A 14,181-nucleotide genomic window follows, 5' to 3' on the forward strand; every position below is an offset into this window, starting at 1 on the left:
CTGAAATTTCTCCTAAGTCATCTCCAGTTAAGATTATGTCATCCACATAGACAATGAGAATTGCTAGCTTCCCAGTTGAAGAGAACTTGAAAAATAGAGTATGATCAGCCTAACTTTGAGTATATCCATGTTTGACAACTAACTTTGCAAATTTGTCAAACCATGCTCGAGGTGACTGTTTCAAGCCATAAAGAGATTTGAGAAGTTTGCACACTACTCGATCACTGGAGTGTTTCTTCATACCTGGTGGAATTTCCATATAGACTTCTTCTTCGAGATCCCCATTCAAAAAAGCATTCTTCACATCCAACTGATATAAAGGCCACTCACAATTTATAGCAAGTGATAATAAAACTCTTACTGTATTAAGTTTGGCGACAGAAGCAAAGGTCTCCTGATAGTCAACACCATATGATTGAGTGAATCCCTTGGCAACTAATCGAGCCTTGAATCTGTTGATACTCCCATCTGAATTATATTTGACGGTGAAAATCCACTTGCAACCAACTGTCGGTTTTCCTTGAGGTAACTCAGTGAGAACCCAAGTACCATTTTTCTCAAGAGCATTCATTTCTTCATCGACTGCAGTCTTCCATTTTGGATCTTTCAAGGCTTCATAAATGTCTGTGGGAATCTGAATAAGATCAAGAGAAGAGACAAAAGCTCGGTACATAGGTGTTAGTTTCCCATAAGCAACATACTTTTCAATGGGGTGATTGGTACAAGTTCTAACACCCTTTCGATGAGCAATAGGTAGGTCGAGATCATCAATAGTAGGAGAAACTAACCCATGAACCACATAATCCTTACCTTCATGATTTTCGAGGTTGAGAGGGCTTTGATGAGTGTTTGAGCAGTTCTTGTCTTGCATGTTGACCTCTATATTTCCAACTTTTCTCCTACTATAAACACGAAGTTCTTTGTTACCTATATCAAATTGTGCTTGAGTTTGAGGTGGTGGTAAAGTTGAAGGAGTGTTTGGGTTTTCTGAGGAGAAAGGTGAGAGCGGATTAACTATAGAGAAGGACGAGTTGGGTGTGTTTTCTGGACTGATATCTGGTTGGATAGGAAAAGTGGGTAAGGAAGGACCAGTTGATTGATCTAGTTGGATAGGCAAAGAGGGCAAATACTGAGCACTTTGATGTTTGTGTGTCACAACATTGGGTTGAGGAAATGCAGCTTGATGATCCTGAAGCTCCCCTTGAATACCAGATTTGGGAAAGAAAGATTGATGTTAAAAAAAGGTGACATCCATAGTGTTATAGATCCTTTTTGTAATTGGGGAGTAACATTTATACCCTTTTTGAGTGTTGGAGTACTCGATGAAGAGACACTTGTGAGACTTTGGATCAAGTTTGGTTCGTTTGTGATCATAAATATGGACAAAAGCCGTACATCCGAAGACTTTAAATGGAAGATCGGAGGAGAAAGCTGAGATATGAGGGAATGTGGCAAGTAACAGATTTCTGGGAGCTTTGAATTGTAGTACACGGCTAGGCATACGATTGATGAGATAGGTGGTTGTGAGTAAGGCTTCCCCCCAAAACTGTTTAGGAACATGATTTGAAAACATGATGGATCTAGAAACTTCAAGAAGATGTCTGGTTTTTCGCTCAGCCACTCCATTTTGTTGCGGAGTATCAACACATGAACTAATGTGAACAATACCTTGATCTAACAAGTATGAATCAAGAATGGAGTTAAAATATTCCTTTCCATTATCAGTTTTCAGGATTTGGATTTTTCGGCGAAATTGATTTTGAATCATGGAATGAAATTTTTTAAAAATAGAAGCAGTATCAGATTTTTCTTTCATAAGGAATGTCCATGTTGTCCTAATATGATCATCAATAAAGGATACAAACCATCTAGATCCATTAATATTAGTTACTCGTGAGGGTCCCCAAATATCACTATGTATCATCGAAAAAGGTTGTGAAGGTTTGTAAGGAAGACTGGGATAAGAGTTTCGAGTATGCTTAGCAAGTTGACATACTTCACAATGAAAGAATTTTGGTCTTTTGTGGACAAATAACTGAGGAAATAGTTTTTCAAGATAACCAAAATTTGGATGTCCTAGTCGAAAATGCCATAACATAACACGATTTTCATTCGAAACAGACACAGAATTGGAAACAGAATCTAAATTGGAATGATTACCACAACTGGATTTGTGAACTTGTTTAATTTTAGGAGAATCCTTGAGAATATAGAGCCCATCATGCATTTCAGCACTGCCAATCACCTTCTCCGAGCCCTCAACCTGAAATTCACAAAGATTTGGATAGAATTTAGTTACACAATTCAGATCTCGAGTAAGTTTGCTTATTGAAAGAAGATTGCAATTTAGTTTAGGGACAAATAGAATAGATGAAAGGCGAAGTTCATCTGATAAAGTTACTGAGCCGGTCCCTATCACTTTTGAGAGAGAACCATCGGCAATTCTGACGGTGTGGGATTCAGCACATGGTTTGAAGGTGCTAAAGACTTGTAAATCACCCGTCATGTGGTCGGAAGCCCCTGAATCAACAATCCAAGTACCTTTGTTGGAGGTTGCAGTAAATGTGTGAGACGTAGGACCTTGATGACACATTATGCTGACATTTGCCTCGATTGAAGATGGATTTGGCTGCTGCATACACTGCCCAAGAGGTGTTGGAGTTGCATTGATTTTGTCCTTTGAGAAGTGGCTAACTTCCAAGTCTTGAAAATAGAGGACTTTATGAGAAGAATTGGTGACAAGAGCAGCTGATTGAGGAGTGGGTTTGGCTGATTGGAGAAGTTGAGGAGAAGCCATTGATTTGAGAAGGTGAAATGTTTGAGATTGGCTTTTAGATGAGGAGTTGGCTGTAACAGCCATGGATAAGAACAGGGAAATGCAGCAAGGAGTGCCGAGGAAGATGTTGCCAGAAAAAACTCGCCGTCGGGGTGCTGCGCGCGCCACGCGTGTGGGAGATGGGGCCGGAGATGGAGGCAGCGCGTGAGGCTCACGCGCGGCTCTGCTGGGTGTCGAACTTCAGGGTTTGGCCGACTGGAGGTGCAGGAAGCTTCCTGTGAAGGAGGTGAGAGTAGAAGATTGCCCTAAAATAATTTTCTAAGGTTGAGCTAAAAAGTGCAAAACCCTAATTATTTTTACTGAAAGAGGGCAGAAAAGATTGGAAAGAGTTTTCAATTTTTAGACTACTAATGTCTCTGATACCATGTAGATTTGTGTGAATAATACTTCTAATCTAATTTTATTGATGAATAGTATGGCCTATATATAGGCTGAATACAAATAGCTAGACAAAAAATACAACCTAAACATAGCTGTCAATTACAACCTAACTTAGCTGTAAATTACAACCTAAAAATAGCTGTACAAAATGTATTTACAAAGATATTTCTACAATATATATATACTTATATGTATTACATATGTATTATGAGAAGATTTTACCTTGTGTTAAATGGAGAAGAAAAGTAGATCTAGAGCACGAGAAGACTGGTTGATCTGATTAATGACAGAGGAGAAGAGAAGTTTCAATGGTATGGTTTTGTTGAGAGAAGAAGAAAAACTCTGCTTTTGACAAGAGAGGAGCAGAGAGAAAATAAGAAGAAGAAAGTTCACAAAATGATTTTAGGATTTTTAGATTGGAATTTTACAAAACTCAGAAAACGTGATTTTATTGTTTTCTCTTTTCCTTTATAAAGTTGGGATACTGATTTCAATTTAGTTTTCAAAAATAAACTTTCAATCAGAGATTTTAAAGGGTACCACTAAGTTTTAGTATTTGAAAACATTAAATTGTATCCCAATAACATACCAATCATACCCTAACCTTTTTGTGTAGGCATTCAATTTATTGATGCATAGGACTTCGGTTGAAAATGGAAGTCTTCTAACTCTACAGCCGAAAATTATCTTATTTGTTCAAGGTGAAATTTTAACAAGCCCATTTTCACCGTAACTTCGAGCATTTTATCGTAGCTTTTGAAGTGCAAAGATGCTGAAAATATTACCGACCAAAGGATATCACACTCATTACGTGAGAAAATGATATCCAATACAAGTTCATAGAATGAACTTAAAGCTAACCTTAAACACAAGTAAGCTTATTAAAGAAAAAAAATTTCAGCGCAAGTAGCATGATATCCATTTATAAACACCACAATGAAATGGAAAATTCCTCATTTTACTTGTCTAGCGTAGAAGATGGAATTTCACTTTTCAAGATGGCATTTACTAAATAAACAAGATTACACTCTTCTGCTTTGTCGACACCATTTCATGGGATATAATAAAACCGAAACTTTTGTACTTGCACGATGATCTTATAATACTTGCTCATCAAATAGAAAAGTTCACCAAATCTGTACAAGCTGCTAGGTAATCGGTTCTAAGAATATATTCTGTACAAATACATATGCATGACCTTGAGTATGATTGCAATCAAAGCCCCATATTAAAGACTAAAAAGGAAAGACACCAGTTACCCGACGCTTCAGAGACTCGAACTACAACCAGAAAACACACGCTGAACTTTAAAAGGCTGTCAACTCCACAGGCGCCAAAGGAGATGTCAACCTTTTTTCAGTCTGTCCTATAAGCCCAACCATGTTTACCCAAAAAGGCTTGAACAGCTTCCTTTATGGCTAAGTTTGGAACTAGCTGCTCTTCATCAAGCGGCTCGCGTGTAATTGGATCAAATTTACCCACCTGATTACAATATAAAAGAAGTGTCAGCATAAACAGTGTTTTACAAAAGAATGAGAACACCAAAGCTAGTAGAAACAATTTACAACTAAAAACTACACCTTTGAGATATGCTCCATAATAATAGATCGCTCGTATGTAAGGCCACTAGGAGTGATGACCGGATCACGGAATATATCTAGTGTAATTTTACAACATAGGTAATCTGGCACCTGTAATTTTTAATCAGGGTCACTCACTAGATACCTAGTAAAGATTTTGTCAAAAGAGCAAACTAGATAGGAAAAAAATAATATGGATGATTAAATTCCACACCTCTTGTAGTGTGTCTGCATCTTGAGCTATCTGGAAAACTCTTTCTAAAGTCTTTAACTGCTTAATTAGAGATGCAGAAGCTTCATCAAGAAACCCCTCTGTTTCATAATCATCAAGGGAGTATTTCTGTTTGAGTGCGATTTCACAAGCTTCTCTGCAGCGCCAGAAGAAAAAGAAAATGGACCATTCAATAACAGAATGAGCAGATGCTCTAATTAACAATCAGGAAACTGTTTCCCATTGCAAAGGCCTAAACTTACAAAGAATACTTACTTCAAATTTTGCAATTCCCATGAACGCTTCGTAGATGCATGCTCCCACTCCGTGTATTTTGCTTTTGCAAGCTCTTGCCAAATCTCCTCCACCATATTACTGTTGGGGTCAGCACCCCTCCCAAGGTCCAAAGCCTACACAAACACAGTTCAAACTTTAGACAGAGTATTGAGTCTTCATTGTGTTTACAAGTACAATAAACCACAAAGTAATTAAAAAATAAAAGACCTTGCCACAATTAGTCATAATATGCTGAAAAGGACTACAAACATCCTAAGTCAGCTGCAACAATCGAGAGAATACTAAAGAGTCATTCAGGATTCAAAGCACTTCATACCTTCTCCAATTCCCTAATTCCTTCTGCATGTTCTTTCCTCTCCATTAAAGCAAGTCCCAACATATAATGGCCCTGAGTACAACAAAGCAACATTGATAGGGGAAATGTGTAAGTGTAAAGACCGGTAAAAGTATGAAGAATGGAAATAGGGTAACAAATCAGACTAAAGCCCATCAGAGTAATAATCATACGTAACAAAGTATCAAAACTAGCATTAGAAGGAAGTAAACACTACACATATATTTACCCCCAAAAACATCTAAGTATAACTTCTCAGTTAACTTATCCCGACTTTAATTTCCAAACATAGTACACAGAATAACAAGCATATTCAATATATATATATATATAACTTATAGATTACCCTCTTGCACCATCAAACTGCCAATCATCAACGAGTAAATGAAAACTAAAGAACCAAAACTTTTAAGGTTTCATGAAAAGGGAAAATAAGTACAAATAAATGCATACAAGCTCAAACCAGCTCAACCGAGATTCTGACCTTAGCTGAGCCTTTGTCAAGCTGAATAGCTTTTCGACAATCATCTTCTACTTTTGTCCATTCACTGCATAACACCATAACCAATTGAAAAACAGAACATATTTACATTAGAAATGCAATTTTTTTTTTTAAAAAAAAATGATCAACTTGGGGAAATGTATCGCGTAACGAACATACTTCCGCTTGAGATGGCATAGAGCACGATTCGTCAAATATACAGGCACATTTGGACAAAGGGTAATTGCCTTTTAAGAAAATAGGGAGAGAAAAAACATTAATTTGAGAAAGTAGAGAAGGCATAAATGGGGTGAAACCCAGAAATCGACTCAGCCCATATCTAATTCAATAAATATAACACCCAAAATTAAGTTCTTTGCTAGAACCATCGCAAAACCCATAAATGGATTAAGAATCGATCCACAAAAGAATAAAAAAAAAGCCCATCAATGAAGGCAATTTTCCCCCCCAGACAAAAAAAAAAAAGGAAAGTACCGCAGTATAAGCATCTATGGCGGCTCCAAAACGACCTTTTTTGAAGTAATGATTCCCGTCTTTCCTAAGTTGCTCCGCTTGTTTGGCCGGAGACAAACCCACACCCGGCCCCATTTCTTTTCTTTTTCTTTCTACGACTCCTTCGCCAGATGATCCTCTACGAAAACGAAAAGGATGATCTTCCCCAAACTGTATGGAAAAATTAGGGCAATAATTAAAGATTCAGGAGCTTTGTAGACGAAACCAAGGAGAAACTACCCAGACCCAGTTGACGAATTTTGATTTTTCATTTCTTTCGGATTTTATAAAAAAAAAAATATATACAAGTATTTCTTGATTTTTCTTTTTTTCAAAATCGAAAGAGAACCGGACAGTCACGTGCCGGGGTGTCGGAGTATGGATTTAATTGGACTGCTTATGGCTCTAATTGTAACCTAATTGGTGGTGAGGGGAAGCGAGGTCACGTGATCAACTTTTGTTTACAGAAATGCCCTTGCCCCTTGTACTAGCTAGATTATATCATTGCACCTGTGTGTTAAAATCAAAAGAAAGTGTAGAGTTATCCATTTGAACCAATAATCAATATTCAATGTGGTTACTGGGTCAATCATAAAAAATCTATAATATTATTAGTTTGAAAGGACTAAAACTTATATCCTTGGATCACCAAAACAAAGTTTAAAAAAGTAAACAGAATTTATTATTTTGGAAGGAGAACCATCAGCATATATGGCCAATCTAAAAACAGTTTTGTTGGTCTTAATTAGCTCATCATATTTAAGTGCATAATTTTCTATCATTATTATTATTTATTTGAGAAGTTAAAAAAAGGAATAACTTAAATTCTTTAATTTCTTTTGAGTTGACCTCTACACTGGAATCAGGTATCAAACTACCAAAATCTTAGGGGTGTCTTGGATCTCAAGTCTAAACAATAGGCAATGCTCACCAAGAAATTAATTAGGTACTTGAAACTCAAGTCTTCTGCCAATAGTTTTTTTTTTTTGGTGAAGAAAAGAAAATCAATTAGTGTGAGGTCTAGTCAACAAATAATGCCAATATTAAGTTGATGAAATGGCTTTTGATAAATGGAACTTTTACATAAAGAATAAAACAAAACACATATGGATGGGTTAGAAGATTTGTCTATTTTCAGGAAAGCAACTCAGACCACCAGTCAATCTCATAGCCAATTAGCAATGACTACTTCTCTCCAAAGTAGTAGACTTAAGACAATAAAAAAAAGTAATAAAAAGATAAAGAAAAAGTGGAACTACTCTTTCTTGGTAACTCCCATAGAAGAATATAATACAAAATAGTTTTTTGTGCAAGTGAAAGAATATGCTGAATATTGACATGGTACAAAAGTTTTACACTAATTAAGATTACAAAAAACATGAGATGAAAGACACACTAGTTTCTGCTGAGGTTAGAACCCTCTCCTTCACTAACTTCACAGTTGCCGGACAACGATGAGGATGACGATGACAGCTGCTCTCGAACAAGATCTGCTAGTCTAGAAGCTTCTTGGTCTAATTTCAGGGATTGCCTCCGCAAACTCTGTACATATTTTGCTACATTAGATATGTTTCTCTACAAATTATTCTAATTTCTTATAAAACAAACATAGAACAAAGTGGTTCTACCTCGGAAGCCCATAGGCAATCATGTGCCTTGCGAGGAATTATATGAATATGTGTCTGGAAAGTGTAAGAAAACAATATTAGCTGAAGAAGCTTACTGATTTTCCTCCATACATACATCTAACTAACTGAACTTGTTTTCCAAAACAGCTATTTCAGTGTTCATTCAAAATAATGCAGACAAATTCTTGTCTAGTTTAGTAGTATTGCCCTCACTTAGGTTAGTTGCACTGTGATAAACATTAAAAAAAAAAAGGGAAGGAGAATATAAGACATTTTAGTCACTCACGTGAAATATAACTTGGCCCGCAGCAGCACCGTTATTAACTAACAAGTTGAATGAATCTGCAAGATTTATTTCAGAAAGCAAAGGCATGATTACATGAGTTGAACTCAAATTTACAGGAAACAAAGCAATCTACAAAACTGAAAAATTAAAGGCAAACAGAAATGCTAAAGAAAACTAGATTTACTTCCAAAATCCTCAGAAGTAGCTTAGCAAGCCCAAGTTCGACATTGTGGCTCCCTGTTTAACCCTACCATATTTGGGAACCCTCAAACCTTGACAAACCCAGATTCGGTAAACTATAAGTACTTTTATGGCTAGAATAATTATTCACAGTTGAAAACAAAATATAACAGGAGCTATAGAGATACACATCTAAACTAATGGCTTTTGGCTCTCTTGATAGCTTATGTTTACAAGACAAACTAAACAATCCATAGTAGAGTTTCGAACAATGGCATGCCAACTCTATCCATGCTATATAACCCTACTTAACCCAGTTGATAACCTAACTAGCTAAAGGTCTATAGATGCAAAATAACTTTAATTAGCTAAAGTAGAAAACTTATGTTTTTGAGCTGCAAAACAAAATAAATATAGTTATAAGGTCTTCCAAGCTCTCACTAAAATGGTGTATATTTTGGAATGAATGAATAAAGCCCAAAGCTTGGGAACTAATACCGTTTTTATTTATAACCCAAAAGCTTTTATCAAGCTTTAATACCAATAATGTCCAATGTCTAGACAATGAAGAAGATGACATTGACTAGGTAAGGATAATAGATCACATACTGAATCAAAAAATTAATGAGAATGGAGTATTATGTTATTTTCAACATTTTCCCACTATCTATATCAATAACCTATGTCTTAACTTAATCCCATCACAATGTATATTAAGTTTTAAATACATGAATTATGGCTATAAGTCATCCAAGTAATATTATACATTTATTTCTTAGTTTTTAAACCATATGTCCATTCTTGGTACAATAAAGATAAAAAATTTCAAAATTGAAGTGCACATAAATATGAGAAAATATTGAAATAACAATTTCATCAAAAAGTTTCTTGTACAATTAAGTCTACACAAAGGATCTAAGTCTCACGCTTACTATATATAAATAGTCAATTAATTAGATTCGGACTTCGCTAGCTGTATTAATTCACATAAATTAATAATTGATTAAGTGTTTATATTTTGTTGGTGGAGCTGTATCATGGAGGAATACTAAACACACCATGACTGCTACTTATGGAGGTTGAGTTCTTTTCTTATTTTGAGTCTACATCACATAGTGTATCTAGGCCATTAATAATATACTATGGTGATTCAGGTGCTATATTTATGGCTAAAATACAATAAAAGTGGAAGTCGAAATAAACACATCATCGACATTAAGTATTTAGCCATTAAAGAACATGTCAAAAAAATGTTTATTAAGCACATTAGCACTGAGATGATGATTGTTGATCCTTTGACTAAAGACATGCCATTACAAATTCAAAGATTATGTAGTGAACATGGGATTTAGATCATTTATGTGATTCTAATTTTACATATAAGGTTTAATAAAATCCTCTAGTGCAATGCTGACACTATGGTAGGGTGGAAGGAGAATAGGAAGGATGGAGAGTTGATAAAAGTATAAAGGAAGGAGAAGGAGAATCATAATCCTTTTAAATTGTTTAGTAAAAAGGATGTAGGGTTAGAAGGATTGATTACTATTTATTTATAAATTTACTATATTATCCTTTCTAATAATAATTTAAGAGTACATGTAATTTCAAAAAACAATTATGGAGAGTCTAAATCCTATTGTTTATGGAAGGATTCTAAATGGTGAATTTAAGGAGATTTATAATCCTTCTACCTCTCATCTCCCTTCACAATTCTTCATGCCAAACAAAGGGATTTTACCTCTCCCGCCATTTCTCTCCCTACTCTCTCCATCCATCCATTCTTCCTTCCAAACATAGTCAAAAGTTTGTACCAAATTTGATACAAAACTTTTAATAAATGTTGCATATAGCCTTCATGCATTGAAGCATAATATTAAATATTGTGTCAAAAATATCATTTAGTCACTTTTTGTTCCAAATTTAGCACTTGCATTGGAGATGGTCTAACTATAAAAAGAAACTTGTTAATGTAACAATGGGTAATTATAAAGACATACCAGAACCAGTAGCTTTAACTATTGCGGAGCTTATTAAAGGAACTTTGGAACACATCGCAGCAATCACCTGCAAAATAAAATTAGTAATTACATGTAAATCTCCCTCTCCATTTAACATATTTAAAAAAAAAAAACTAGTGAACCATAGATTTACCAGAATAAACGATAAGAACTCAATGGAATGGCTATCAAAAGCCCAAAGCTACAAGTTTAACTCAAACGAAAACAGCTATACTATTTGTGATAGTGTTTACAGCAAACAAAGAATATGTTTGGAGAATAAGAGCTACATGACCTAAAGAAGGAGAGAGGGAGTCTATCAAATTGTGGAGAAGGATTAAAAACTAGCTAAAATTGATATTGAAATCTGTAGTCCTAATCCTTTCTCCCCAAAATCCTTACGGCCAAAGAATCATCAAACACACTCTTAGGCTATGTTTGCCACTATTGGTAGGAGCGAAAGAGAAGTAAATTACCGAGGAAAAGAAGATAGAAAGGAAGGAGTACTCTTACCTTGTTGTGTTTGGTAGGGGAGAGTAAGGAGAGAATCATCTCCCTTGTTTGATAACAAAGAAAGTTGGAAAAAAGAAGGCTAAAAGATGACCACTCTACTATTTGAGTGGACAATTTCCTCCTAAAGTCATTCCAATTTATAGAGATTGAAAATTGGATAAAATTAAGGATTTGAAACCCATCCACTGTTCTCTTCCCTCCTAAATACTTCCTACGAAATAACCACAATACCCCAAATCCATCAAATAATTCCCTACACCCTCCCTCCTACCATTTCTGAACATACCAAATACACTCTTAAGGTAAGGCCCTATTTATGGATTGAAATTGGTTGTGCACATTTAAGTTACTTACTGATGGAGGAGTGGTGTCCAATGAAGAAAAATGAAACTTTGGGATGATAAGAGAATGCCTGCAAGGACCAGAAACAACAACATAGAAACTTATATTAATCAACAAAACAATCAAAAAGACATTATCAGTACTAGAACATCTACTTTTAACATGTCTGTGCTATGCTAGTAAGGCAAAGTACCAAATAAAGAAAATTGTAACTGTCACTTGCATAGATGATACCTTACCCACGACTCAGCGGATTCGAATCCAATATACACAAGCACGCATCATCTTCATAAATCTGTAGGTACCAAATTCAGCAAATAATAAAACACTGAAGATCAATTACCTAGAAAGAAAGATTGTTCCATGTCATATCAATAAAAAAACACAGCAATTACATATATCAAGTACCAAAATTGAATCTCAGAACATTTTGAAATGAACCCAGATGGAATTTTAGTGATTTATTCATGGGTTTACTAAAAATATAATAAGAGCAACCAAACAAATTATCCAACTTTGCAACAAATTTTCTAAGCAGCTCTATAACAACTTTCAATTTCACTCAGATGACTTAGACTTCAAATAGCGTAATCACAAGTCTTACGTAGATTTCATAACAAGTTTCCCACTCTAATTTCTCATCAACCAAACACACATAACGAGCTATAGCGGTGGAAAAGATAACCCCAAAACAAAAATAAGCAAATATTTTCTATTTATGTATATCAGAAAACCTTAAAAGCCGGTGATTCGCCGCGTATAATCCTACAAAAGACGCATGCTCCATTGGTAGACTTCCCTTGATCACCATCAGAACCGGAACTGGAACCTGAAGCAGAAACAGGTTCGAGTCGGGTCTGATTACAACCCGACCCGGGTTGACATATATGTGAGGAGATTACGGCGAGTCGGCGGCGTGCCTCCATTTGCTCAAGACGAAGCTTCGGTGGTTTGGTCAGTGGAAGAAGCCATCTTCATTCAAGTTTTGATTACTCAAACTCAAATCAGTTCAGATAAACCAAGGAACGGTAATGGAGAAAGAAGGCAAACCGTTAAAATTTCCTCTCAATTATTGATATTATCATGTACCCCAATTATGATCTTTATAAAATAATTAGCATTTTCGATCTAAACTTTCAAAACTTAATTGTGCCTATTTTAATTATAAAAATTTTTAAATTTATTTTTCTATTAGTTTTTTAAGAAAAATTATTAAAAAAAATTAACAAAATTCTAAAATTATGTAAAATTCATTTTAAATACATTTAAGTTTAAAAATATTTAAAAAAAATTAAATTATTACAATTAAAAAATATATTACTTTTTTTTTATTAATTTTTCTAATTACTTTCTACTCCCTCGTTTTCCCCCCTAAAATTATTTTAAAAATTAAATATATATAAAATATTATAAATTTAAAATATACTAATTTTAAAAGAAATATATAAAACTTAATTAATTATAAAAATACATTAAAAAAGAATAAAAAATAAGAAGAGAATATGTTTTTTTTTTCATTTGTAAGAATTTAGTTTTTCTTTTAAAATATATTTTCAAACTTAAATGTATTTAAAAGGAATTTTAAATAATTTTAGTTTTTTATTGAATTTTTTTAATAATTTTTCTTTAATTTTTTAAGAACTAATATAAAAATAAATTTTAAAATTTTTATAATTAAGGAGGTACAATTTGGTAGTTAAAGTTTATGGAGCAAAAATAACAAAAATATTAATTATTTTATGCAAATTATAACAATAAATATAATTTAATAGTATTAATAATTCAAAAGAAAAAAATTAATTGACTTTAGAGGCACAATCAATCTAGCAGTATAAAAAATTCTCGGAAAGAATTACTATTTATTCTAAATTTTCAGAAAATAAAAGGAGTGGGGGTGGGGCCAAGTGAAATAGGTAAGTGTGCGGTGGAGGAAAATGGTTGCCGGTGGTTGGCTATACTTATCCAGATGGAGATAGTACCAGGGACACGTGTCAGGTGTTGGGTTCGATTGCATGAAATCTATTTTTTTCTTTTTTCATCGACAAAGTGGACATTCTTTATGTTAAAAAATAAAAATAATAATTGACTGACAATAAATGGTAAATTTATATCTAGGATAATGCTAATGTAGGTCTGTTTTTTTTTTTTTTTTTATGTAAAATACTATATATGTTTCTTCATTATTTAAAAAAAAAAAAAAAGATTTCTTCATTTTTATAAATGCCAAAATATTACTTTTGTTTTGTTAACCATACCAAAATGGTACTTCAATATCAAAATGGTATGTTAGATTTATTTTTTGTTAAAGTTGTTTTTTCAAAAATACTTTTACCCCTCACTTATGCATTTTGTTTATAATTGAAGTTATTTGTAATTATTTTAATAAATTAAAGAAACTTAAATAAATAAAATGTAAACAATAATAAAACTCAAATAAATTTGTATACTTAAATAAATCAAACTGAAATATATATATACTGAAATAAATTATAACACTATAGGTTTATTGAAGTTAAAATTAAATATTAAATAATAATAAAATGTAATGCTTGACTTTAAAATATTTTATTCTCATTTTTATATTATTTCTTTAAGTTTATAT

General features: G+C 33.7%; 2 protein-coding genes across 4 annotated transcripts; both read right to left on the bottom strand.

Moving 5' to 3' along the window:
- Positions 1-4,309: 4,309 nt before the first annotated feature.
- On the bottom strand, positions 4,310-6,933 carry LOC133785732 (E3 ubiquitin-protein ligase CHIP). 2 transcript variants are annotated; one of them, XM_062224948.1, is made up of 8 exons: positions 6,616-6,932; positions 6,301-6,368; positions 6,124-6,187; positions 5,622-5,693; positions 5,285-5,418; positions 5,012-5,165; positions 4,798-4,908; positions 4,310-4,699 (listed from the first exon to the last, which is right to left on the bottom strand). In XM_062224948.1, the coding sequence occupies exons 1-8, from the start codon at positions 6,727-6,729 to the stop codon at positions 4,574-4,576; spliced, it is 843 nt and encodes a 280-aa protein (XP_062080932.1). In that variant the 5' UTR covers positions 6,730-6,932; the 3' UTR covers positions 4,310-4,573. The 2 variants fall into 2 exon arrangements, with proteins under 2 accessions (XP_062080932.1, XP_062080937.1); XM_062224953.1 differs by lacking the exon at positions 6,301-6,368 and having other exon boundaries at positions 6,616-6,933.
- A 939-nt stretch (positions 6,934-7,872) lies between these two features.
- On the bottom strand, positions 7,873-12,680 carry LOC133785743 (adenylylsulfatase HINT3). 2 transcript variants are annotated; one of them, XM_062224960.1, is made up of 7 exons: positions 12,314-12,676; positions 11,819-11,874; positions 11,592-11,649; positions 10,725-10,791; positions 8,548-8,603; positions 8,262-8,315; positions 7,873-8,175 (listed from the first exon to the last, which is right to left on the bottom strand). In XM_062224960.1, the coding sequence occupies exons 1-7, from the start codon at positions 12,503-12,505 to the stop codon at positions 8,029-8,031; spliced, it is 630 nt and encodes a 209-aa protein (XP_062080944.1). In that variant the 5' UTR covers positions 12,506-12,676; the 3' UTR covers positions 7,873-8,028. The 2 variants fall into 2 exon arrangements, with proteins under 2 accessions (XP_062080944.1, XP_062080948.1); XM_062224964.1 differs by lacking the exon at positions 8,262-8,315 and having other exon boundaries at positions 12,314-12,680.
- Between the last annotated feature and the right edge of the window lie 1,501 nt (positions 12,681-14,181).

This window comes from Humulus lupulus, chromosome 1 (assembly GCF_963169125.1).
Source record: "Humulus lupulus chromosome 1, drHumLupu1.1, whole genome shotgun sequence".
NCBI lineage: Eukaryota > Viridiplantae > Streptophyta > Magnoliopsida > Rosales > Cannabaceae > Humulus > Humulus lupulus.